Consider the following 24,900-nt stretch of genomic DNA (forward strand, 5'->3'; position numbering starts at 1 on the left):
ATAATTGGTAATTGAAGTATTTAAGAGGTGCAAACGGCACATGCAGCCAACACTTCTTATACGCCATCTGCTCATATGTTTCACTGACTGTCAACTGCAATATTAATGGAACCACATTAAAGCAGATGCAGCTTTTAAATGCTGCAAACTTGAAAAATAATCATCTCAACTATCAGTGAGTGCTTGAGATGATGAATGTGGAACAATTCCACACTGACAGCCAGTTTTTCAATGCCCCCGAGTTCCAGAGTTTCATTGAGATAACAGAGATGTTAATTCAACAGAATTAATCATGGGTTTGATCTGGGGAGAATGGATCAGAGGTTCCAGGGTGGGAGGAGAAGAGGGCAAAAGCGATGAAGGATGTGTTTCTGGAGGGGAGATTCCTAAGTTTAGGGGGTGAAATATGGACTGCAGTGTGAGGAAAGCTGAAGGTACATACAGGTGCAGAATTTTGCAAAAAGACTTTCCCAGTGTCGCCGTCTTCCTTGCTGCTGGAGGAGGTGTTGTGGGGTGGAGGTTTGGAAAGTGGGGTTGTCTCAGCGATTTCCACCTTGTGTGCGAAGCTGGGATTGATTCAGCTAAAAGTGGTGTATAGGGCGCACATAATGAAGGCGAGGAATAGCCGGCTGTTTAAAGCAGTGGAGGATAGTTGTTAACAGTGTGGAGGGCCCCGTCAATCCAACAGGGGTAATAAATTACAGCAAAAGGTATGAACAGGTACAGTATAGGACTTAATGACATTCAGTAAAATGAAGGAATCCAAGCTTCAAACTTCATTGTCCGGTGCCTTATCAAACAAATTAATTATCTGTAGATCGTAAAGGAGCAGCAGATAGGAAGCCTCAACTTAAAAATGTTTTTAAAAAACGTATAAGACACTTCATGAAGCTTCAAAATCTTGAAGTAGCAGATGAAAAGAAAGGCAGGGGCTTTCATAATGCTGAGATTTTCAGAGACAAAACTGAGATGGCACAATGAGTCTGGATTTCAACAGAAGATACAAGAAAGCATGGGTTGGTTTACATGTCCGCAGCTGAGGGAAGTGTCAAAGTTCATTTTTACTGATAGCGCCACTCTGAAATGTGTTGAGCACAACAAATAAAGTTTGAAACTGCAAGCAAGAAAGGGATTATGGGTCTGATAAAGTAGGTAGAAAGAAGCTGCTCTCACTGGTGGAAGCATTCGGAACAGTTAAAATTATTTGAGGCGATTGACGAAAGCACATGAAAAATCAAGAACAGATTATGCTAGAAAAACTCAGCAGGTCTGATAGCTTGGGTGGAGAGAGAAAGGAGGTAATATTGAGTCCGTGTGACTTCTTCAGAGCTAGAGAGAGGGAAAACGTGATGGAATATGTTCTGTATGAAAGGGCGTGGAACAGCTGAAGCAGAGTAGAGGTGGGAGCAAGGAAATATGCAGACAGACCTGCTGAGTTTTTCCAGTACTTTGTTTTTCCTCCCATATTTCTAGTGACCAGAGTATTTTGCTTTCATTTATATGAAAAAACAACTTTGTTCACAGGTGTTTCAGTCCTGGAATGTACTATCTGAAAATATGGTGGAAGTAGATTCAATTGTGGCTTTCAAAAGTGAACCCGTAACATGTGAAGAGGAAAGAGTTTGCAAGCTATAGGGAAAGGGTGGGGGAACAGTGAGCTGCTCTTGCAGAGAGGCAGCACGGACAGGGTAGGCCGAACGGCCGCCTGCAGTGCTCTAAACATTCTTTGGCTCTGTCAAGGAGGGCAAGAGACATTAGAAAGGAAAACTATGGTCCTTGCCAATTGAGCTGACTGCTGATTGTTCACTATTTCTCGTATTCAGTTTTCATCAAACTTTAAAGTTACTTATTTCGGTAACAATCACCCATAAAGTCTTCTGGAGAATTCTCCTCAGCGCCAGCTATTCTGAGACAAAACTTTAATTGACCCTCTCTTGACTGAGGATGCCTTAGTACCTTGTTCTGGCTGCTTTTTCAATACTTCCAAGCTAATTAGCCGGATGCTTTCTTTATCACAAGACTTGGTCGGGGCCACTGTAGATTCTTGCACTAGTTTTTAACGAGACAATCTTCCAGCTTCTGTTTCCTTACCAAATTCAAACCGATTAAGCCTCACTTGCACTGAATGAAGCCAGGTTTTTAAAAACTCGGTTTCCAGTGCAGGTCCACCTGTCATTCACTTGGGTTATCTTCCCTCAGAGAGCTGAAAACCCACAAATCTAAACTGTAAACAAAACTCTCAACAAACATGCAGATAAATTGACACCAAAGAAGTTCCCCAAGCTTCACACTTCTCCACAACTACGTAGCTTGCTCAGGGCTGTCTTCAAACAGACTTTTAGATTAATTATTCCTCATTTACAATTACTTATTTGATCTGATGAGATTTGAGATTTTATAACCCTTCACTTTTTTTTGAATGCTTTCAAATTAATTTAGCTCGAAATCCGAGTAAAAACATCCCTCTGGAATGTACATTTTTGTTTGCATTGCAAACATCAGGTCTCTCGCTCTTTAGCTAAATAAGCTAACCTATGTTTCAGTTTTATCTTTCTAGCTGTTGACCTTTTACGTCAACAAAGCCAACCATTTAAATGCAATTATGTCCAAGCTTGCTTTACTACTTTTTTAAAAACTTTTTTTTTGTTTTATAAATTTAGAGTACCCAATTATTTTTTCCAATTAAGGGGCAATTTAGCGTGGCCAATCCACCTACCCTGCACATCTTTGGGTTGAGCGGGTGAAACCCACACAGACACGGAGAGAATGTGCAAACTCCACACGGACAGTGACCCAGGGCCGGGATTCGAACCCGGGTCCTCAGCGCCGAAGGCAGCAATGCTAACCACTGTGCCACCGTGCTGCCCTTGCTTTACTACATTGACCAATTTTCGACATTTAAATTTTAAATCCCAAAACCAAACACATGAATCATGAGCGAGATATTCACAAGATAAGAAACTTGAAATTGACCAAATCTAAATGCACAACCAGGCTATTATTTGAGAATGCTACAAAATGGATTGCAAGAACTAACAAATACCAATACGACCAGTTCTTGTATCAAAACTTGTCACGGTGTTCTGTTCTATAATCCCCACTGGTAAGCTATGCTACACTTACATAACCTGACTGGAAAATCAATGCCTAGATCTTCTGTATTCTTTTGACACCATTAAACAGCTTTCCTGACTCTCAAATCCAGCATCTTTTTAGAGTTTAAAGTAAAAGTAAAATACTGTGGATGTGGAAATCTGGCGCTTCTGACATCTCTTCCATTTTCCTCAGTCGAGGAATACCCCATGATGGTCAGGGCCCTGAACTGCGTTTGACCCATTTTCCGCACTTCCAAAGGGACGTCCTCTCCCTGTCATCCTGTTCCACTCCTCTATCACAATATCTTATGCCCCTCCCATGGCACATTCTCATGCTAACTGCTAAGGGGCTAAAGGGCCCCTTTACATCCTTCCTCCTCACTGTCCAAGGCAATTTATTTGCACTTCAATTTAGTTTACTCTATTTTCCACTCACATATGCTCTCCTCTGCGTTGGGGAGGCTAAAACAGACTGGATGACGACTTTGCGTAACACCTTGAAATGAAATGAAATGAAAATCGCTTATTGTCACAAGTAGGCTTCAATGAAGTTACTGTGAAAAGCTCCTAGTCGCCACATTCCGGCGCCTGTCCGGGGAGGCTGGTACGAGAATCGAACTGTGCTGCTGGCCTGCTTGGTCTGCTTTAAAAGCCAGCGATTTAGCCGAGTGAGCTAAACTAGCCCCTAATTGGTCAATCTGCAAGCGTGATCCTGGCCTTCCTGCCACTTGCCATTTCAATTCACCATCTTACTCTCATGGTTACATTTCTGTCCTCAGTTTGTTACAATGTTCCAGTGAAGCCCAACACAAGCTGCAGGAGCAGAACATCATCTTATTGGGCATTTACAGCCTTCTGGACTCAACTCGAGTTCAATACTCGGAGTGCACCTCAGAAACATCCGCCCCAATATCCAAGTGCCCAGCTGTTCCCATGTTCAGACAGCAATAACCCTTTTTCTATTAACACATTCTGCTATTTTGCTTTCAGGCAGTGTTGATCGTCATTCTGCTAACACCTGCTTTAATACTAGTCTCTAATACTATTATTACCATTCCCTTTATGGGTAGCACGGTAGCACAGTGGTTAGCACTATTACTTCACAGTCCCAGGAACCCGGGTTTGATTCTTGGCATGGGTCACTGTCAGTGCAGAATCTGCACGTTCTCCCCGTGTCTGCTTTGGTTTCCTCCCACAAGTACTAAAAGACGTACTGTTAGGTGAATTGGGCATTCTGAATTCTCCGTGTACCCGAACAGGCTCCGGAGTGTGGTGACTAGGGCATTTTCACAGTAACTTCATTGTAGTGTTAATGTAAGCCTACTTGTGACACTTATAAAGATTATAAACTTTCTCACTCCACAGCTGCCGTGCAGCCTGCTCAGTATTTTGTTCCTGCTTTTTATTTCAGATTTCTAGCATCCATAGTATTCTATAAAAATAAATTACTGCGGATGCTGGAATTTAAAATGAAAGGGAAAATGCTGGAAAATCTCAGCAAGTCTGGCAGCATCTGTAGGGAGAGAAAAGAGCTAACGTTTCGAGTCCGATGACTCTTTGGCAAAGCTAACAGACAGAGAGAGTGGGAAATATTTATACTGTGGAATGAGAATTAAAGATTAGTCATAGCCACAGAAACCCAGGGAAACTTGGTGCTAATGGCCACAGAAACCAAGGGGAAAGAGCGCTAATGGCAGTCCCCAGAGAGGACAAAAGATGTGAAAGGTCAAACAGCAGGGAAACTAACATCAGAGGATGAACTGTAGGTGTGGGGGAAGGGGAAGGGGGAAGCAAAGAGGAGAAAGGTGCAGGAAAGAAAGGTGCAGGAAAGGCCATAGTATTCTGTCATAATATCCATAGTATTCTGATGTAGATCTCACCAAAAAGTGGAACATTTCAAAATCACCTTCAAGTCACCCTCGATGCACCAGCATATTATTTACTTCCTTTCCCAGCTGCAAAGTGAGCCATTGGTTTTAAATGAACGAGTGATCAAAACCCCAGGTCCCTGTTCTGCTCAGTTACATCCATCACCTTGAATATTTTCAAGTATACTCCATATTCTTACTTCTTGTAATCTTTTATAATCTTTATTGTCACAAGTAGGCTTACCTTAACACTGCAATGAAGTTACTGTGAAAAGCCCCCAGTCGCCACATTTCAGCACCTATTCGGGTACACAGTGGGAGAATTCAAAATGTCCAAATTACCTAACAGCACATCTTTTGGGACTTGTGGGAGGAAACCGGAGCACCCAGAGGAAACTCACTCAGACACAGGGAGAATGTGTCTGTACCTAATTTCAGTTCTATGTTGAGGTCCAGCAACTATCTCTGCCCATCAATGTAAACTAACAAGATCACTTTGGACACTTTTGACCACAACACTCTATTTAGTATCATTGCAAATTTAAGCCACCCTGGATAATGTTCAGTCCTTATGATCATTTATATCAATCAGAAATGGAAGAAAAACAACTGAAAACATGAACTGTCGTGGAACTGTCAGGGCAACCAGTTTCCACTGAATCATCATTGTTTCCTGCCACACGGCTGGTTAACAGCTTTCCACCTATTCCAACCACATGCACCTTGAGAGTTCTGTACTGGCATTATCAAATGTATTTCTGAAACACAGGAAAATTAATATCCACTGCTTTATCCTGCAATAAAAATGGGGAGAAAATTTGTCAAACCCGGCTACCTCTTTCGCAACATAAAACAATACGGACAAACTGAACTGAAATTGGCTCTCTGATCAGACCCTATAACCAGACAGCCCCTTCTACCATTTCTCATCTAAGTCTCAAACTTTCCCCACAATCCAGGTGAAGTTCACAGGCATGCAATTTCTCAGGGGAAAATGAAAAAGAATTTCAATTTTTAATTTATTTTTCTAAATGCAACATTACAAAAACAGCCTTCACATATGAAACATAGCCAAATTTCTTTAACATTCAGCACACCCCATCTTGTCACTTGGGTTTAGGAAAAGATCTGTGACGTGTGCATGACATTTAGTACAATAACCGCCTGAAATGGCAAAAACATTCAGCACGACAGTATCTGGGGAGATCAATGTATCACATCACTGCTGCTGATTGCTGTGGGGTCAATTCATATCAAACAAGTGTTAGATTGATATTTAAGGATATTAGCTTTAGTTTTTTGCGCCTGCACAAATTAAGTCCAGTAACAACATTTATACTGCCTGAAATACTGGAATACACAGATTTTAAATTCTCTGCCTCCATATGCAACACTCCTGACTTGTCTCATATGATGTTTGCCTTTGAATGCTTGATCTTTAATTAAATTTGTATGTGATGACAAGATCAATTGCTACTTTCTCAATTTCTGCTGCTCACTCAACATGGTGAAAACATCACGGTTCTCAGCATAGCGCCAAATTCTTACCAGTCAACGAGCAATGATCAAAATGGATAGTTCACAGTTTTGCAATGCACAATATTGAAATTTGTTTGTGAAATTAATGGTGCAAAATAAAACTTAGATATTTTCATACGGTTCACAAAAATAACAACAGGTCAACATTGTGCCACTCAGCCACCAAGTGTCTCCATCATTTTTAGCAAAGCACTGTGGTTGAATCTCAAATAAACAGCTTCTGTGAGGCTGTCATAAAAACAGATAACCTAGTAACTGAGCTATAAACAAAATTATGGAAGTACACAAGTGAAAAGTCAAAAGCAAGCTTGGTGTACCCAACACATTGCTTTTCAATTCTCCATCCAAGGTATCAACTTGTCTTTTCTCAAATGAAGTTACTTCAGTTTGATTTCTTACCAAATTTCCAGCATTTGTAGCCTTTTCTTTTAACAATATTACAACAGCGGCTTATTTGAAATTTTATTTGCTCAACCTTGTGTACAGAATGGCAACATATTTTAAAAACAAGCAAAATACTTCGAATGCTGAAATCTGAAACAATAACAGGGGATGCTGGAAAAACTCAGCAGGTCTGCCAGCATCTCCTTACAGATGCTGCCAGGCCTGATGGGTTTTTCCAGCATCCTCTGATCTTGTTTTTAAAACACTGATTTCCTCAATTCCTGCTCTGTGTGCTGGCTGCGTTGATTAATAGCCTGGAGCACTGTCATTAGCACTTCGGTAATGTGCATTGGAAAGCAGGCAAAATATTAACATTGCATCTTTAACTGTGAAAAACATCATCTGGTTTTAGAAAAGGACACAGAAGGCTAGGCTGTGAAAATCTAGAAAGGATTTTTTTATTTGAAAACGCGACATTATAAAAACTCCAATGAAGTAATTTACTAATTTTAAGGCCAGGACTTTAAAGGATCAAAAATTAATAATGTACTTAATTAAACAATAAAGCATGCGATCTTGACTCAACTGAAACCACTTTCACTCCGAGTCTAAAGATTATGGGTTTATGTCAAACCATAGATTTCAGTCCATTATCTAGGTTGGCACTTCATAGAACATAGAACAGTACAGCACAGAACAGGCCCTTCGGCCCTCAATGTTGTGCCGAGCCATGATCACCCTACTCAAACCCACGTATCCACCCTATACCTGTAACCCAACAACACCCCCCTTAACCTTACTTTCATTAGGACACTACGGGCAATTTAGCATGACCAATCCACCTAACCCGCACATCTTTGGACTGTGGGAGGAAACCGGAGCACCCGGAGAAAACCCACGCACACAGGGGGAGGACGTGCAGACTCCACACAGACAGTGACCCAGCCGGGAATCGAACCTGGGACCCTGGAGCTGTGAAGCATTTATGCTAACCACCATGCTACCCTGCTGCCACTTCAGTTCAGTCATATGAGAGTGTTGCGTTATCAGACACACTGAAGGCAAGTCAAACTGAGACCCGATCTGAAGCGGCTGGAAAAGACGTGACAGTATCTGAAGAGCGAGGTGTCAATCAAGAACAAGATGATTTGGTCATTCTTTCGCTCTTGGGAATGGGCTGACACACTTGCCTAAATAACACAAAGATGTGGTTGAAGTTTGTAGCAGAGGTATCCTGGGGTGGAAGCATCTTGGCTTGTCTGAAAAGGGAAAAGCAGCAGAGACTTTTGTATGGATGGTCTCGAGGGTTAGTCAAAATCCTATGAGCTCCTTGTACTAGCTGGAATGGCGGATGGAAAGGAGATAGATTTACAGCAATGGCTGGTAGTCAAGAAAATAATGTTGAGATTATCTTTATGCTCAAATATGATCATGGAGTTGTGGGCAAGTAGTCACTTGGTAATACAGAACTTGAATATTGCCAAAAAGAGACATGTTGCAAAAGCTCTCTGGCTGGTACTCAGTTGGACATACACAAGAACGGGAAATTTCAAACGCTGACAACAATTTATACTACATATAAATAGGGTCGCTGATTGGTTGGCATGGGAGGCGGGGTGTAGTGGCATTGTCACTGGACTGGTAAACCAGAAAACCAGGGTAATGCGCTGGGGACCTGGGTTCGATTCCTGCCATTGCAGATGGTGAATTTTGAATTCATAAGAACTAGGAGCAGGAGTAGGCCACCTGGCCCTTCGAGCCTGCTCCGCCATTCAATGAGATTGTGGCTGATCTTTTGTGGACTCAGCTCTACTTTACCGCCTGAACACCATAACCCTTTATTCTTGAAAAAATTATCTATCTTTATCTTGAAAACATTTAATGAAGGAGCCTCAACTACTTCACTGAGCAGGGAATTAAATAGATTCACAACCCTTTGGTTGAAGAAGTTCCTCCTAAACTTCCCCTTATTTTGAGGTTATGCCTCCTAGTTCTGCTTTTACCTGCCATTGGAAACAACCTGCCCGCATCTATCCTATCTATTCCCTTCATAATTTTATATGTTTCTATAAGATCTCCCACTCATCCTTCTAAATTCAAACAAGTCACATGTTGGCCAAGTAGAGCAAGGATGGCCCAGTCTACTCAATCTCTCCTCGCAATCCAACCCCCTCGGCTGTGATTAACCTAGTGAATCTCCTCTGCCCACCCTCTAGCCAGTACGTCCTTTCTCAGGTAAGGAGGCCAAAACTGAACACAGGTGTGGCCTCACGAACGCCTTGTACAGTTGCAGCATAACCTCCCTCATCTTCAACTCCATCCCTCTAGCAATGAAGGACAAAACTCCATTCGCCTTCTTCATCACCTGTTGTACCTGTAAACCAACTTTTTGCAATTCATGCACGAGGTCCCTCTGCACAGCAGCATGTTTTAATATTTTATCACTTAAATAATAATCCCTTTTGCTGTTATTCCTACCAAAATAGATAACCTCACATTTGCCAACATTGTATTCCATCTGCCAGACCCTAGCCCATTCACTTAACCTATCCAAATCCCTCTGCAGACTTCCAGTATCCTCTGCACTTTTTGTTTCATCTTTCAATACAATTCTGCAATTAAAAGTCTAATGATGATCATGACACCATTGCCAATTGTCGTAAAAACACATCTGGTTCACTAATGTCCTTTCGGGCAGTAAATTTGCCATCCTTACCCTATTTGGCCAACATGTGACTTCAGACCCACAGCAATGCGATTGACTCTTAAATGCCCACTCAAACGCAGTTAGGGATGGGCAATATATGCTGGCCCAGCCAGTGATGCCCACAACCCATGAACGAAGAAAAAAAAGTCAACTCAGAGTGACAGGTGTTGCTGTGAAGAAAGGAAGGGGGAACTAAAGGCTCCCCAAACTTCTGGGTCATGTAAAAAAGATGCAACGTTTGAAGATATTCCTGTGTGCAGAGAACAGGTCACCCATAAATATATGTCACTGATAACGCTATGAGCTTGACGGATTATCATAAATTGGTTGTTAGTGTAGTTCATAGAGCACTCAGGATTGTTCAGCACATGCTGCCTTTTCACAGAACATCAGTTGTCTTGCACCTTTTCTAGAATATAAATTGTGACTGTTTGAAATTTGCCGTTCTTGAGCTTGACCTAATGAGTACAAGGCTAAAATGCTTCAGCATTTCTCTTTTTAGCAACGTTCGGGCAGTAGACACTTTTGAAGTAGATGTAGCAGGTTTATCAGCCCCTCGAGTCTGCTCTGCCATTCAATGAGATCGTGTCTGATCTGACTGTGGCCTAAACTCCATTCTCCTGCCTGTCGTTCAGTAATCTGTTTAAATCAACCTCGAATACAGTCAATGACCCAGCTGCTGGAGGGTTATGCTTTCTTTTTAGATTTACAGAATTTAGTTGTCTTATCCATAAGTATATCTGTTAACAATCTATTCTGGAGGCGAGTTAAATGTTAGCCAAAGTTTTGTACAAGTGATACGAAATGCCAAGAAGCGACATGGAATGGTTCATTCAGTTAATGTAAAACTTCACTGGAAATACTTTAAACTGGACAGCTCAGGGAAACCTCTGACCTGTTGTCCAGTAAAAGACAGTAAATATACCCCATCCTGTAAAGAGCTGCAAAAACAGATTCAGTGCATATTGACCTAGTAAAGTTGCCATTATTAGGTAAGTGACCACTGAGCCACAGTAGGTAGTGTTACGTTTTGGTCGAAGAGCTACAAAAGAAAAAAAGGCCCGAGTTGCATAGAGTTAACGGCATGGTGGAAGCGAGACCGACGCCCCAGAAAACAACAGGGACATGAATCATATGACCATGATGGGTCATGAAACACATATCAGCTCAAGGTATAGTCTTGATCAAATAATGGAGGTGATTATCAACCAATCAATTTATCAACCAATTAAGTGAAAGCAGTTTTACCCAATATGGAACAGTGCCAGAGCTGGAAAAGGGTACAAAGAAAGAACCTGTAAGACCCCAAAATGTGCATCATCAAGAGGAGGAGAAAATAGACTTCAATCGAGATATGATCAGCGCAGTCAACCGGAGGTCAAGGATCGGCGTTCCACAGTGAATGCGGCTGATAACACTGCCTTTTTCTAAATATCATGATTTGGACTGATTGTAATAAACTTAATATACTCTGAAGCTTATGAAAATCCACTCGAGTGTGGTCTGGCAGCTAGTGTACATTGAAACACCCTATTAGATTAGTTCTCCCAATTTAGGTAGATTACACGTTTGGACTAAATCTTACAATTAAATTGAAATAAACTCAGATTTTATCATTCTCTGGGAAAGAGTTCCAAAATCTAACAACTATCTCTATTCTTCAATGAGTATCTGCTCAGCTTTTCCTCATAAGGCAACCCCTTCATTGCAGAATCAACCAAGTTCACCACCCCTGAAGTGCTTCCAATGCAAGTATGTCACTCCTCAAGTCAGGAGACCAGAGTTGTACACAGTACTCCTGGTGCAGTCTCAGCAATACCTTCACAATTGCACCAGGACTTCCTTACTTTTATACACAATTCACCTTGTACTGAAGGTCAATATTCCACTGCCTTTCTAATCACTTGCTGTACCTGCATGTTACCTTTTCTGTGATTCATGTACAAGGTCACCCAGATCCCTCTGCACCGCAGCTTTCTGCAGTCGCTGTTTAAATAGGATTCTTTTCTATTCTTCCTGCCAAAGTGGACGGCCTCACATTTTCCCACTTCACCTGCCAATTTTTTTGTCCACTTCATCTGCCAATTTTTTTGTCCAATCTTCGGATCCTCATTACAATTGTTTTCCTACCTATCTTTGCATCATTAGTAAATATGGCTACATTACAGTCTCTCCTCTCATCCAATTAATATAGACCATAAATAGTTGAGGCCTCAGTGCTGATGCGTGGCATTCTACTAGTCACAGCTTGCGAGCTGGAAAATTATTCATTTATCCCGACTCTTTGCTTCCTGTCAATTAGCCAATCCTCTAACCATGCTATTGATGCTAATATCATGCCCATTAGAGGCACGCCTGATCCATAACTTTAAAATATGTATCGTAATCCATTTGGAAACTTTCGTAACTAACTTTCATTTTAAAAAATGATCAGCGGGCATCGAAGATGGCTATTGTGATTTCTCCCTCAGTTTCTGAATATTTCCTGATTGAAGAACCAAGCCTCTGGCTTGAATGGACACACCAAGACAAACCCCATTTGTCGGATTTGCACCGGCTATTGTTTGCAGACTCACCAAAAATCAAACTCTATAGTCCCCAAGATGCTGACTGACTCAAAAATGCGACAGAACCCAGGCTATCTTAAGTATGAACAGCACACCCCAACATCCCCAATCGATTCTCCATTGCACAGCAATGGCTTCTAGCTTTAAACCACTCTGGGTGCACAACACAAAGTATTTGATCAGGCGGTCACCTGGTGGAAACTATCTGAAGATAACAAATCGATTATTGCAAGACCCAAAGAGAAACTGGTAGTCTGCAGAGAACACAACAAATCCTGAAAAAGGCACAAACACTGACACCTTTTAGAACCTGGGATAGCTCCCAGGCGTTCCTTTTCAAAATACACCAGTGTAGAAACTTGACCTCCTGGTCGGAAAATCACAAGTAACTAACTTTGTGAATTGCTGCAAAAGCCATCTCTTTGAGGAAATCTTGCAACAAAACTGAGATTTCATTCCAGCTGTTGAACTACGGACTATCCTTCAGTAGTGAAAGCAACTTCGTCAACTGGCTTGCAATGACAATCTAAATACATGACTCACAAATTGTTCAGGGGCGAGGGAGCGGGAAGGGGCACGAATGCGGATGGGAGGCTGGTTTGCATGATGGATTGGGCTACATTCACAACCTTTTGTCCTTTCCTGCGGTCTTGGGCAGAGCAGAATCCATACCAAGCTGATGCAGGTTCAGTTGGCAGTTAGGAAGGCAAATATCGAGAGGGCTAGAATACAAGAGCAGGGATGTACTGTTGAGGCTGTATAAGGCTCTGGTGAGACCCCATTTGGATTATTGTGAACAATTTAGGGGCCCCCTGTCTAAGGAAGGATGTACTGTCCTTGGCGAAGGTCCAGATTAGGTTCACAAAATTGATCTCGGAATGATTGACTTGTCATATGAGGAGTGTTTGAGGACTCTGGATCTGTATTCAATGGAGTTTATAAGGATGAGGGGGGGATCTCATTGAAACTTACTGAACACATAGAGGTCTACATGAAGTGTACGTGGAGACAATGTTTCCACTCGGAGGAGAAACTAGAACGAGGGCACAGCCTCAGACTGAAGGGATAGATTTGAGGAGGAATTTCTTCAGCCAGAGGGTGGTAAATCTGTGGAACGCCTTGCCAGAGAAGGTTGTGAAGGCCAGGTCATGGAGTGTCTTTAAGACAGATAGGTAGGCTCTTGTTTGATAAGGAGATATGGGGTTATGGAATGAAGGCGGGAGATTGGGATGAGAAACATATCAGCCATAATTGAATGGAGTAGCAGACTCGATGGGCCGAATGACCTAATTCTGCTTCTATGTCTTATGGTATTATTTCCTCCTCCCCTAAAGGATATCCGTGAACCAAATGGGATTTTACGACATTCGACAATGGTTTCATGGCCATCATCCAACTTTTGGATCCACATTTTTTACTGAATACAAATTTAATTATCTGCCGGGTCCCCAGAATGTTACCCCATGTCTGTCATTACTCCTCCAGCGACCATACCACTCTGCCACAGTCTCCTCCCTCCCTCCCCCCCCCCGGCACCATATTCCCTTCCCCGCACCACCTTCTCTCCCTCCACACCCCTCTTCCCGGCATCACATTCTCTTCCCCCCCCCCCCCCCCCAATCCTCGGCACCACATTCTCTTCCCGCCCCCATCCCCAGATGCCACATTCACTTCTCACCCACCACCACATTTCCAAGTTACCACTCTTACCTCGTCACACTTTGCACTCCCTCCACCTAAACAACAGCAAAACCTGTCTACTTTGAAACAGAGCTGATGACTCGCACCAAAGCTGCAACGACTGTCAGCTTCCTGCTAATGATTAACACTATTCACTTTCAGTTGTTAGACAGATAACTGCCACTGCCAGGCAGTTTATGTTAACTAGGCTCCTTAATTAGCTTACAGTTTCAAAAGTCTAAATCAAAGTCTTACTACTAATCTAAATTATAGCTCGACAAAAAACGATCAGATTCCCATCTGCACCACATTCCGAAGCTAGCACTTGCACCTCATCACATCCAGGCCTGGTTAAATTCTGTGCTCCCACCCTCAGGAACACAAGCCCGATTGCCCTTAATTTCGTACAGTTCGATCTGACGAAGGATGGCCAAAGCAGTTGTGGCCCAAAAACTCTGATGCCTGCAGTACAAGGGGACGTAAGTGAGTAGAGACGGGCCAGACAAGGATTAATAACCAGGTTGGGAGAGATTTCACTGGTATCAAAGGAAAGCAAGAGTGGTTGAGCAGGCCAACAGTTGCAGACGTACTATGGCGAACAGAAAACCGAACGCTACATAACTGAGATTAAGAAAATGCACCTCGAAGTGATTTGGGGAAAGAGAATTTTTTTCCAGGGACGAACATAATTGGAGTTTTATGGGGTTACCGGAATTTGGATGGCGAGGGAAACATGGAAATGGCTAGAGAAATGGTCTGTAATCAGGAACATGGGAATAGAGAGGACCCAAGATGTGGAAAGGTGAAGGATATGGCTGTGAAAAGCAGTGAAGTGTTCTTATGGAGTGCGAGGAGGGACCACAGGAGGTCAGAAAAACCGTATGGAAACGTCAGATGGAATGGAAATTGAAATTAGAGACTGAGAAAGGAAAGATGGGAGAAAACCTTGGTAATGCAAGTGAAGGAAGAAAACAACAAATACTTTAAGGAAAAGAAGAAACTGATGAGGAGGGGGAAGCAGAAAGACCTAAGAGTAAGGGGCAGAGACCAGGGTGTGATTTCATAATGTAGCAGTTTGAGCAGAGCAAACAGTTGAAAGCAGGCAGGAAGGCTTTGTCAGAGGGCACGTGTTACCATCTGTGAGCCAACGTTCGATCAAAACGACGGTGCTAAGATAATTAGATAATGGATAGAAAGAACTGCGCTCACAAGCGAATGGCATTTTGCAAAGACACATCAACGTCCAATAAAGTATCGGATATGTTTTTGGAGTATGATTTCAGGGAGCTGCTTGTTTAATTTAGGGTCTTTAATTTAGATGTGTGGGTTGGGAAAGTGAATCCTTCATGAGCCCTTGTTGGCTTACATACTGAGCGGTTACCTTTTATTGTACATGCAACGTTTGGATAAAGGCAGGGGGGAAAAAAAGAGGACACACAACCAAGGAGCAGGAGTAGGCCACTTGGTCACTCTGGCCTGCGCCGCCATTTAATAAGATTGCGGCCGATCTGATTAACTCTAACTCCACAGGGGGCAGCACGGTGGCACAGTGGTTAGCATTGCTGCCTACGGCGTTGAGGACCCGGGTTCGAATCCCGGCTCTGGGTCACTGTCTGTGAGGAGTTTGCACATTCTCCCCGTGTCTGCGTGGGTTTCACCCCCACAACCCAAAGATGTGCAGGATAGGTGGATTGGCCACGCTAAATTGCCCCTTAATTGAAAAAAAATAATTGGGTACTCTAAATTTATTTTTTTTAAAACTCTAACTCCACATTCGTGCCTGCCCCCGATAACCGTTCACCCTCTTGCTTAACAAGAATCTATTCAGCTCTGCCATAAAAATATTCCAAAGACTACAGAGCAGCACGGTAGCACAGTGGTTAGCACAGTTGATTCACAGTGCAAAGGTCCCAGGTTCGTTTCCCACTTGGGTCACTGTCTGTGCGGAGTCTGCACGTTCTCCCTGTGTCTGCGTGAGTTTCCGCCGGGTGCTCCGGTTTCTTCCCAGAACTCCCTAAAGACGTGCTAGGTAAGTTGGACATTCTGAATTCTTCCTCCGTGTACCCTAACAGGAGCTGGAGTATGGCCACTAGGGGATTTTCACATCAACTTTATTGCAGTATTTGCACTGGAGAAGGTCAATTCTTCCTCCTCGTGTGCGAGGCTGAGCCTCATTCAATTTAAGGTGCTGCATAGAGCTCACACGACGGGGACAAGGATGAGCCGGTTCTTTGGGGGTGAGGACAGGTGTGCCAGATGTCTGGGAAGCCCAGCGAACCATGTGCATATGTTCTGGGCATGTCCGGTGCTGGAAGGGTTCTGGAAGGGGGTGGCAAGGACGGTGTCGAAGGTGGTGGGGTCCAGGGTCAAACCAGGATGGGGGCTTGCGATCTTTGGGGTCGGGGTAGAACCGGGGGTACAGGAGGCTAGGGAGGCCGGAATACTGGCCTTTGCGTCCCTAGTGGCTCGACGAAGGATATTAATTCAATGGAAGGACTCGAGGCCTCCAAGCGTTGAAACTTGGATTAACGATATGGCTAGCTATATTCAGCTAGAAAGGATCAAATTTGCCCTGAGAGGGTCGGTACAGGGATTCTCCAGGCGGTGGCAACCTTTCCTTGACTTTTTAGATCAGAGATAGGCGTTCGGGGTCGTGGCAGCAGCAACCCGGGGGGGGGGGGGGGCAGCAATGGTCGTGGGGGGACAGGCACGACTGTAACGCGGGCAAGTCTGCTCGCTGCTCATGTCTGAAACTGTAGGCTGCCTTGTTTGTTAAGTTGTTGCTTGGGGGGGGGGGACTGGTGCGCGCGAGAGGGCGGGCGAGGGAGGGATATTTGCCTAGAGGGATTGTGTTGTAAATAATTTAAAAATTAGTAGGGGTAAATGTCTGTATGGAAAAACTCTTTCAATAAAAATTATTTTTAAAAAAAAACTTTATTGCAGTATTAATGTAAGCCTACTTGTGACAATAATAATAATTTCTTATTAATTGCACTGCCTTTTGAGGAAGTATGTTCCAGGACTCTCAACCCTGAGAAAAATTCTCTTCTGTGTCTTAAATGAATGACCCCTTATTCTTAAACAGTGCCCCCTGGTTCTAGTTCTCCAACAAGAAGAAAGATCCTCTCCACATCCACCCTGTCAATACCCTTGTGATCTTAAAGGTTGCAATCAAGTTGCCTTGTACTCTTCTAAAAACTTGAGTGGATAGAAACCTAACCTTTCCTCCAATGGTGACCCGTCCATTCCTGGTAGGAGTCTAGTAAGCCTTCTTTGAATTGTTTCCAACGTATTTACATCTTTCCTCAAATAAGGAGACCAAGACCATTCACAATTCTTCAAATGTGGTCTCACTAGTGCCCTGCACAACTGAAGCACTGAAGCATAGCCTCCCTACTTTTGAATACGAGTCAATTCCCCTCACAATAAATGATAACACCCTATTCGCTTACCTAATTACTTGCTATACCTGCATACTAGGCTTTCGCGATTCATGCAGTAACCACCCAGATCCCTCCACACCTGATCTTTGCAATCTCTCACCATTTAGATAATCAGCTTATTTTTTAATTCTTCCTGCCAAAATGGACAATTTCACATTTGTCCACATTCAACTCCGTTTGCCAAAGTTTTGCCCACTCACTTAACCAATGTCCCTTTGTAGCCTCCTTGCATCCTCTTCACAATTTACTTTCCGAGCCACCTGTGTTGTCAGCAAATTTAGCAACAATACCTTCAGTCTCTTCAACCAAATCATTTATGCAAATTGTAAATTGAGGCCCCAGCACTGATCCCTGTGTAACACCACTCATCACATCCTGTCAATCAGAAAAGACCCATTTATGCCAACCATGTTTCCTGTGAGTTAGGCAATCTTCAATCCATGCCAATATGTTACTCACTACACCATGAGCTTTTCCTTTCTGCAAAAACTTTTGAAGTGGCACTTTATCAAACGGCTTCTGGAAATCCAAATACAGTACACCCACCGGTTCCCCTTTATCCACAGCATGTAAGACTCCTTCAAAGCACTCCATTAATTTGGTTAAATATTATTTCCCTTTCACCAAACCATATTGACTCTGCCCAATTGTCTTGAATTTTTCCAAGTGCCCTGTTATAATATCTTTAATAATGGCCCAACATTTTGCCTATGACAGATGTTCGGCTAACTGGTCTATAGTTTCCTGCTTTCTGTCTCCTTCCCTTTTTGAATAAAGGAGTTAACGTTTGCTGTCTTCCAATTTATTGAAACCTTTCCCAAATCTGGGGAATTTTGGAAAATTGGATTGGATTGTATATTGTCACGAGGTACAGTGAAAAGTATTGTTCTGCGTCCAGTTCAGACAGATCTTTCCATATATGAAACAAAATAGGGCAAACATAAAAACACAATGTAAATACATAAGATACAGGTATCAGGTGAAGCATGCAGGAGTGTAGTACTAAATTAATTTTTTTTTTTACAATACCCAATTTTTTTTCCAATTAAGGGACAATTTAGTGTGGCCAATCCACCTAACCTGCCCATCTTTGGGTTGTGGGGTTGAGACCCATGGAGGCATGGGGAGAATGTGCAAACTCCACACAGACAGTGACCCAGGGCCTGGGACCTCAGCAGCGTCAGGCAGCAGTCCGAACTACTGCGTCTCCGTGCTGCCCTGTACTAAATTAAAACTGATGCATCAACTATCTCATTAGCCACTTCTTTCAAGACCTTTGGGTGAAGTCCATCCAGACCTGTGGATTTGTCAGCCCACAGCCCCTACAATTTACTCAGTACCATTTCCCTGTTGAAACGAATGTTCCCGAGTTCCGAGTTCCCTGCCGTTTGCTGATTTCCAGCTATTTCCAGGATGTTACCCATATCCTTTATAGTAACGACAAATGCAAAATATCTGTTTAATTCATCCAGTATAGCCCTAGTTTTCATTCGTAATTCCCAGACACGCTTTCCATAGGACCAATGCTCACTTTGTTAACTCTTTAGAACCTCTTACTGCCCATCTTTGCATTACTGGCTAGCTTTCTACCCGTATAAATCTTTATGTCATGCTTTGATGTTCCTTCCAATCTTCTAATCTGCCACTTGTCTTTGAGCAAATACATGTTTTTTAAGGTGAATGCTGTCTTTAACCATTTTAGTTAACCACAGATGAGCCCTCCCGATGGAATTCCTCTTTCTCATTTCAATGTGTCTATTCTGTGTATTCTGAAATATCCCTTTAAATGTTTCCCACTGAACCTCTGCTGATCTGTAAGGTTTCAAAGTTGCAGGAGTGTACCGGCAGGAAGGAAGGTGGTCTAAAGTGCGTCGACTTCAATGCCAGGAGCATCCGGAATAAGGTGGGTGAGCTTGCGGCATGGGTTAGTACCTGGGACTTCGATGTTGTGGCCATTTCGGAGACATGGATAGAACAGGGCGAGGAATGGTTAGAACATAGAACAGTACAGCACAGAACAGGCCCTTCGGCCCTCGATGTTGTGCTGAGCAATTATCACCCTACTCAAACCCACGTATCCACCCTATACCCGTAACCCAACAACCCCCCCCTTAACCTTACTTTTTTAGAACACTACGGGCAATTTAGCATGGCCAATCCACCTAACCCGCACATCTTTGTACTGTGGGAGGAAACCGGAGCACCTGGAGGAAACCCACGCACACACGGGGAGGACGTGCAGACTCCACACAGTGACCCAGCCGGGAATCGAACCTGGGACCCTGGAGCTGTGAAGCATTTATGCTAACCACCATGCTACCCACGGTTGTTGCAGGTGCCGGGGTTTAGATATTTCAGTAAGTTCAGGGAAGGTGGTAAGAGGGGGGGAGGGGTGGCATTGTTAGTCAAGGACAGTATTACGGTGGCTGAGAGGACATTTGATGAGGACTCGAATACTGAGGTAGTATGGGCTGAGTTAAGGAACAGGAAAGGAGAGGTCACCCTGTTAGGGCTTTTCTATAGGCCTCCGAAAAGTTCCAGAGATGTAGAGGAAAGGATTGCAAAGATGATTCTGGATAGGAGCGAGAGTAACAGGGTAGTTGTTATGGGGGACTTTAACTTTCCAAATATTGACTGGAAACACTATAGTTCGAGTACTTTAGATGGATCCATTTTTGTCCAATGTGTTCAGGAGGGTTTCCTGATGCAGTATGTAGATAGGCCAACAAGAGGCGAGGCCGTATTGGATTTGGTACTGGGTAATGAACCAGGACAGGTGTTAGATTTGGAGGTAGGTGAGCATTTTGGTGATAGTGATCACAATTCGATTACGTTTACTTTAGCGATGGAAAGGGATAGGTATAAACCGCAGGGCAAGAGTTATTGCTGGGGGAAAGGCAATTATGATGCGATGAGACAAGACTTAGGAAGCATCGCCTGGAGAGGAAAACTGCAGGGGATGGACACAATGGAAATGTGGAGCATGTTCAAGGAACAGCTACTGCGTGTCCTTGATAAGTATGTACCTGTTAGGCAGGGAGGAAGTGGTCGAGTGAGGGAACCATGGGTTACTAAAGCAGTTGAATCACTTGTCAAGAGGAAGAAGGAGGCTTATGTGAAGATGAGACGTGATGGTTCAGTTGGGTCGCTTGAGAGTTACAAGTTAGCTAGGAAGGCTCTAAAGAGAGAGCTAAGAAGAGCCAAGCGAGGACATGAGAAGTCTTTGGCAGGTAGGATCATGGATAACCCTAAAGCTTTCTATAGGTATGTCAGGAACAAAAGAATGACTAAGGTAAGAGTAGGGCCAGTCAAGGACAGGAGTGGGAAGTTGTGCGTAGAGTCCGAGGAGATAGGAGAGGTGCTAAATGAGTATTTTTCGTCAGTATTCACACAGGAAAAAGACAAAGTTGTCGAGGAGAATACTGAGATACAGGCTACTAGACTAGAAGGGCTTGAGGTTCATAAGGAGGAGGTGTTAGCAATTCTGGAAAGTGTGAAAATAGATAAGTCCCCTGGGCCGGATGGGATTTATCCTAGGATTCTCTGGGAAGCTAGGGAGGAGATTGCTGAGCCTTTGGCTTTGATCTTTAAGTCATCTTTGTCTACAGGAATAGTGCCAGATGACTGGAGGATAGCAAATGTTGTCCCCTTGTACAAGAAGGGGAGTAGAGATAACCCCGGTAACTATAGGCCAGTGAGCCTTACTTCTGTTGTGGGAAAAGTCTTGGAAAGGTTTACAAGAGATAGGATGTATAATCATCTGCAAAGGAATAATTTGATTAGAGATAGTCAACATGGTTTTGTGAAGGGTAAGTCGTGCCTCACAAACCTCATTGAGTTCTTCGAGAAGGTGACCAAACAGGTGGATGAGGGTAAAGCAGTTGATGTGGTGTATATGGATTTCAGTAAAGCGTTTGATAAGGTTCCCCACGGTAGGCTATTGCAGAAAATACAGAGGCATGGGATTCAGGGTGATTTAGCAGTGTGGATCAGATATTGGCTAGCTGATAGAAGACAAAGAGTGGTGGTTGATGGGAAATGCTCTGACTGGTGTCCAGTTACTAGTGGTGTGCCACAAGGATCTGTTTTGGGGCCGTTGCTGTTTGTCATTTTTATAAATGACCTGGAGGAGGGCGTAGAAGGATGGGTGAGTAAATTTGCAGATGACACTAAAGTCGGTGGAGTTGTGGACAGTGCAGAAGGAGTTACAAGTTACAGAGGGACATAGATAAGCTGCAGAGCTGGGCTGACAGGTGGCAAATGGAGTTTAATGCAGAAAAGTGAGAGGTGATTCATTTTGGAAGGAATAACAGAAAGGCAGAGTACTGGGCTAATGGTAAGATTCTTGCTAGTGTGGACGAGCAGAGAGATCTCGGTGTCCATGTCCATAGATCCCTGAAAGTTGCCACCCAGGTTGAGAGGGTTGTTAAGAAGGCGTACGGTGTGTTAGCTTTTATTGGTAGAGGAATTGAGTTTCATGTTGCAGTTGTACAAAACTCTGGTGCGGCCGTATTTGGAGTATTGTGTGCAGTTCTGGTCGTCACATTATAGGAAGGATGTGGAAGCATTGGAAAGTGTAGAGGAGATTTACAAGAATGTTGCCTGGTATGGAGGGAAGATCATATGAGGAAAGGCTGAAGTACTTGAGGCTGTTTTCATTAGAGAGAAGGTTAAGAGGTGACTTAATTGAGGCACACAAGATGATCAGAGGATTAGATAGAGTGGACAGTGAGAGCCTTTTTCCTCGGATGGTGATGTCCAGCACGAGGGGACATAGCTTTAAATTGAGGGGAGATAGATATAGGACAGATGTCAGAGGCAGTTTCTTTACTCAGAGAGTAGTCAGGGCGTGGAATGCCCTGCCTGCAACAGTAGTGGACTCGCCAACACTAAACGCATTCAAATGGTCATTGGATAGGCATATGGACGATAAGGGACTTTAGAGGGGTTTCACAGGACGGCGCAACATCGTGGGCCGAAGGGCCTGTACTTCGCTGTAATGTTCTATGTAAGCAGATTTGCCAGTTCACTCTAGCTAGCTCCACTTAAAAAGCTCTCATAACTGCCCTTATTTAAGTTTAAAATACTAATTTTCACTCTCTCAAACTGAGTGTAAAATACAATTATATGATGATCGCTGCTACATATGGGGGGCCTTCACTATGTGGTTATCAATTAATCCTATCCCATTGAACAATACCAGGTTGAGTATAGCCTGCCCTCTGGTTGGCCCCAGAACGTGTTCTTTTTAAAAACAAATTTAGAGTACCCAATAATGTTTTCTAATAAAGGGCCAATTTAGCGTGGCCAATCCATCTACCCTGCATATCTTAGGGTTGTTGGGTCGAAACCCACGCAAACACGGGGAGAACGTGCGAACTCCACACGGACAGTGACCCAGAGCCGGGATCGAACCTGGGACCTCAGCGCTGGGAGGCAACAGTGCTAACCACTGCACCGCCGTGCTGCCTTTCATACCTTGTTCTAAGAAACTATCCTGAAAACATTCTATGAACTCCTCACGTAGCAGTGGTTAGCACTGTTGCTTCACAGCGCCAGGTTCAATACCCCGCTTGGGTCACTGTTTGTGCAGAATATGCACATTCTCCCTGTGTCTGCGTGGGTCTCCTCCGGGTGCTCCAGTTTCCTTCCACAAGTCCTGAAAGACGTGCCATTAGGTAATTTGGGCATTCTGAGTTCTCCCTCCGTGTACCCAAATGGGCGCTGGAATGTGGCAACTAGGGGCTTTTCAGAGTAACTTCATTGCAGTGTTAATGCAAGTCTACTTGTGACAATAAAGATTATCATCTACGATACCGTTACCCATCAGATTTTTCCAATCTATATGCAGATTAAAATCCGCTATAGTTATTCCAGTGCCTTTCTGACAAGCTCCCATTATCTCTTTCATCCTCTGTCCTACCGTGCAAGTACAATTAGGGGGCCTGTACGCCACTCCCATAAGTGACGTTTTGCATTTATGCCGTTATTTTTCATCTCAACCCAAACTGCTTCGACATCCTGGTTTCTGATAATCCCTCTCTAATGCTTTAACAGCATTATTAATCAACAAAGCTACCCCTCCACCTGCTCTTAACATCCTGTCCTTCCTAAATGTCACATATGCTTCAATATTCAGGTCCCAATCTATGTCATCCTGGAACTGGAACAGAGGTACACATGTCACTGACAGCAACCAAACTCCAAAACGAATCAAGCTACTTAAGTCCTGAACTTGAAGGAAACCTCTGAGCTTAACCTATTCTGAGGTACAAATATTGTGATCTTAAAAAAAAAAGGCAAAGGGTTCAAACTATGGATTTGTTCTAGAATCCACTGGACAGTACAGCACCCACAAAAGAATGGGGAAAGACAATGAGGATCGTAAAGTGCACCAGAGAAACAGAATACAAAGATAGATTTTCAGCCACATTATTGCTCACATTGAAATTATACATCCTATCTACTTTTCTGTCAAAGTGATTCACTACTTGAATTAAAATTAAAATTTATGGCAGCCCGGAGGCACAGTGGTTAGCAAAGCCACTGCCTGAGGTCCCAGGTTCAATCCCGGCTCTGGGTCACTGTCCGCATGGAGTTCGCACATTCTCCCCGTGTTTGCGTGGGTTTCGCCCCCACAATCTAAAAGATGAGCAGGGTAGGTGGATTGGCCACGCTAAATTGCCCCTTAATTGGAAAAAATGAATTGGGTACTCTAAATTTCCTTAAATAAGTTTTTTTTTTTAAATTCCAACTTCTCCTCCCTTCTGAGGGCAGTAACTCTCCTCTTTTAAAGGCAGTAACTTGAGCCGAGTTATGGTTCACACAGGGACCATTATGTCCGACAGGAGCACACCCAAGAGGTCATTCTTCATGCACGAGTCAACTTGGAATGAATAGCAACAGGCTGAAATTCTTGAAAGACATCACAGTCTAGCCTGATCCTTCCTAATCTTGCGTTCAAACAAATACTTCTCCCACGGGTTCATTGGATAGCCATCAGAAGTGGGAGCCATCTGAACATGGGCTTCGAGACCAACCATAGCATTTACTCACTGAGAACAAATGGTAAATATTTCTTATCAATTACATTGTCTACGATGGTTAATAGCATGACCTGAAAAACGTGTACAAGTAAAAGGTAACCGAACAAAATGTCAGCTAAGCCACAGGCCTTTGAGGAAAGAAAAATCAGTAACTTCTGCACTCTACCTCCTACCTGTAAATGTGGTGGAGCAATGGGTGGTGGCATTCCTCCTGGGGGCGGCGGAATTGGTGGCATATTGGGATCGAATGGTGGTCGTCCAAAAGGAGGACGTGGAGGGGGTCCTCTCATCATTGCAAAAGGCGGAGGTGGTGGACGTACATGAAGTGGTGGTGGACCCCGCAGCATAGCATTTGTTGGAGGAGCTGGGCCACGGAATCGTAGTGCTTGCTGGTGTGCCATCCTATCAGATGAAATAAAAACAAACAAATATGACGTAACTCCAATAAATTTATAAATTATACTTCATGGGTTACCAACAGTTTCAAATGATTAGGTTTTGTCCTGTCTGTGTCCGGTATAATTCCATGGGTACCAGCCACCCTTCAAAACCATGACATCAAGTGGCTGTT

General features: G+C 43.5%; 1 protein-coding gene across 11 annotated transcripts in view; it reads right to left on the reverse strand.

The window, feature by feature from the left end:
* The window catches only part of LOC119965047 (transcription elongation regulator 1-like), a 130,321-nt gene that overhangs the window by 87,021 nt on the left and 18,400 nt on the right, over positions 1-24,900 (reverse strand). For 10 of the 11 annotated variants that reach the window (XM_038795277.1, XM_038795271.1, XM_038795270.1 and 7 more), the window contains exon 2: positions 24,503-24,731. The exons of the other annotated variant lie outside the window; for it this stretch is intronic. In XM_038795277.1, the coding sequence (XP_038651205.1) occupies positions 24,503-24,731 (229 nt within the window). The remainder of the gene's footprint in view (positions 1-24,502; positions 24,732-24,900) is intronic. 11 annotated transcript variants of the gene reach the window in all.

The sequence above is a fragment of the Scyliorhinus canicula genome, chromosome 4 (genome assembly GCF_902713615.1).
Source record: "Scyliorhinus canicula chromosome 4, sScyCan1.1, whole genome shotgun sequence".
Classification (NCBI taxonomy): Eukaryota; Metazoa; Chordata; class Chondrichthyes; order Carcharhiniformes; family Scyliorhinidae; genus Scyliorhinus; species Scyliorhinus canicula.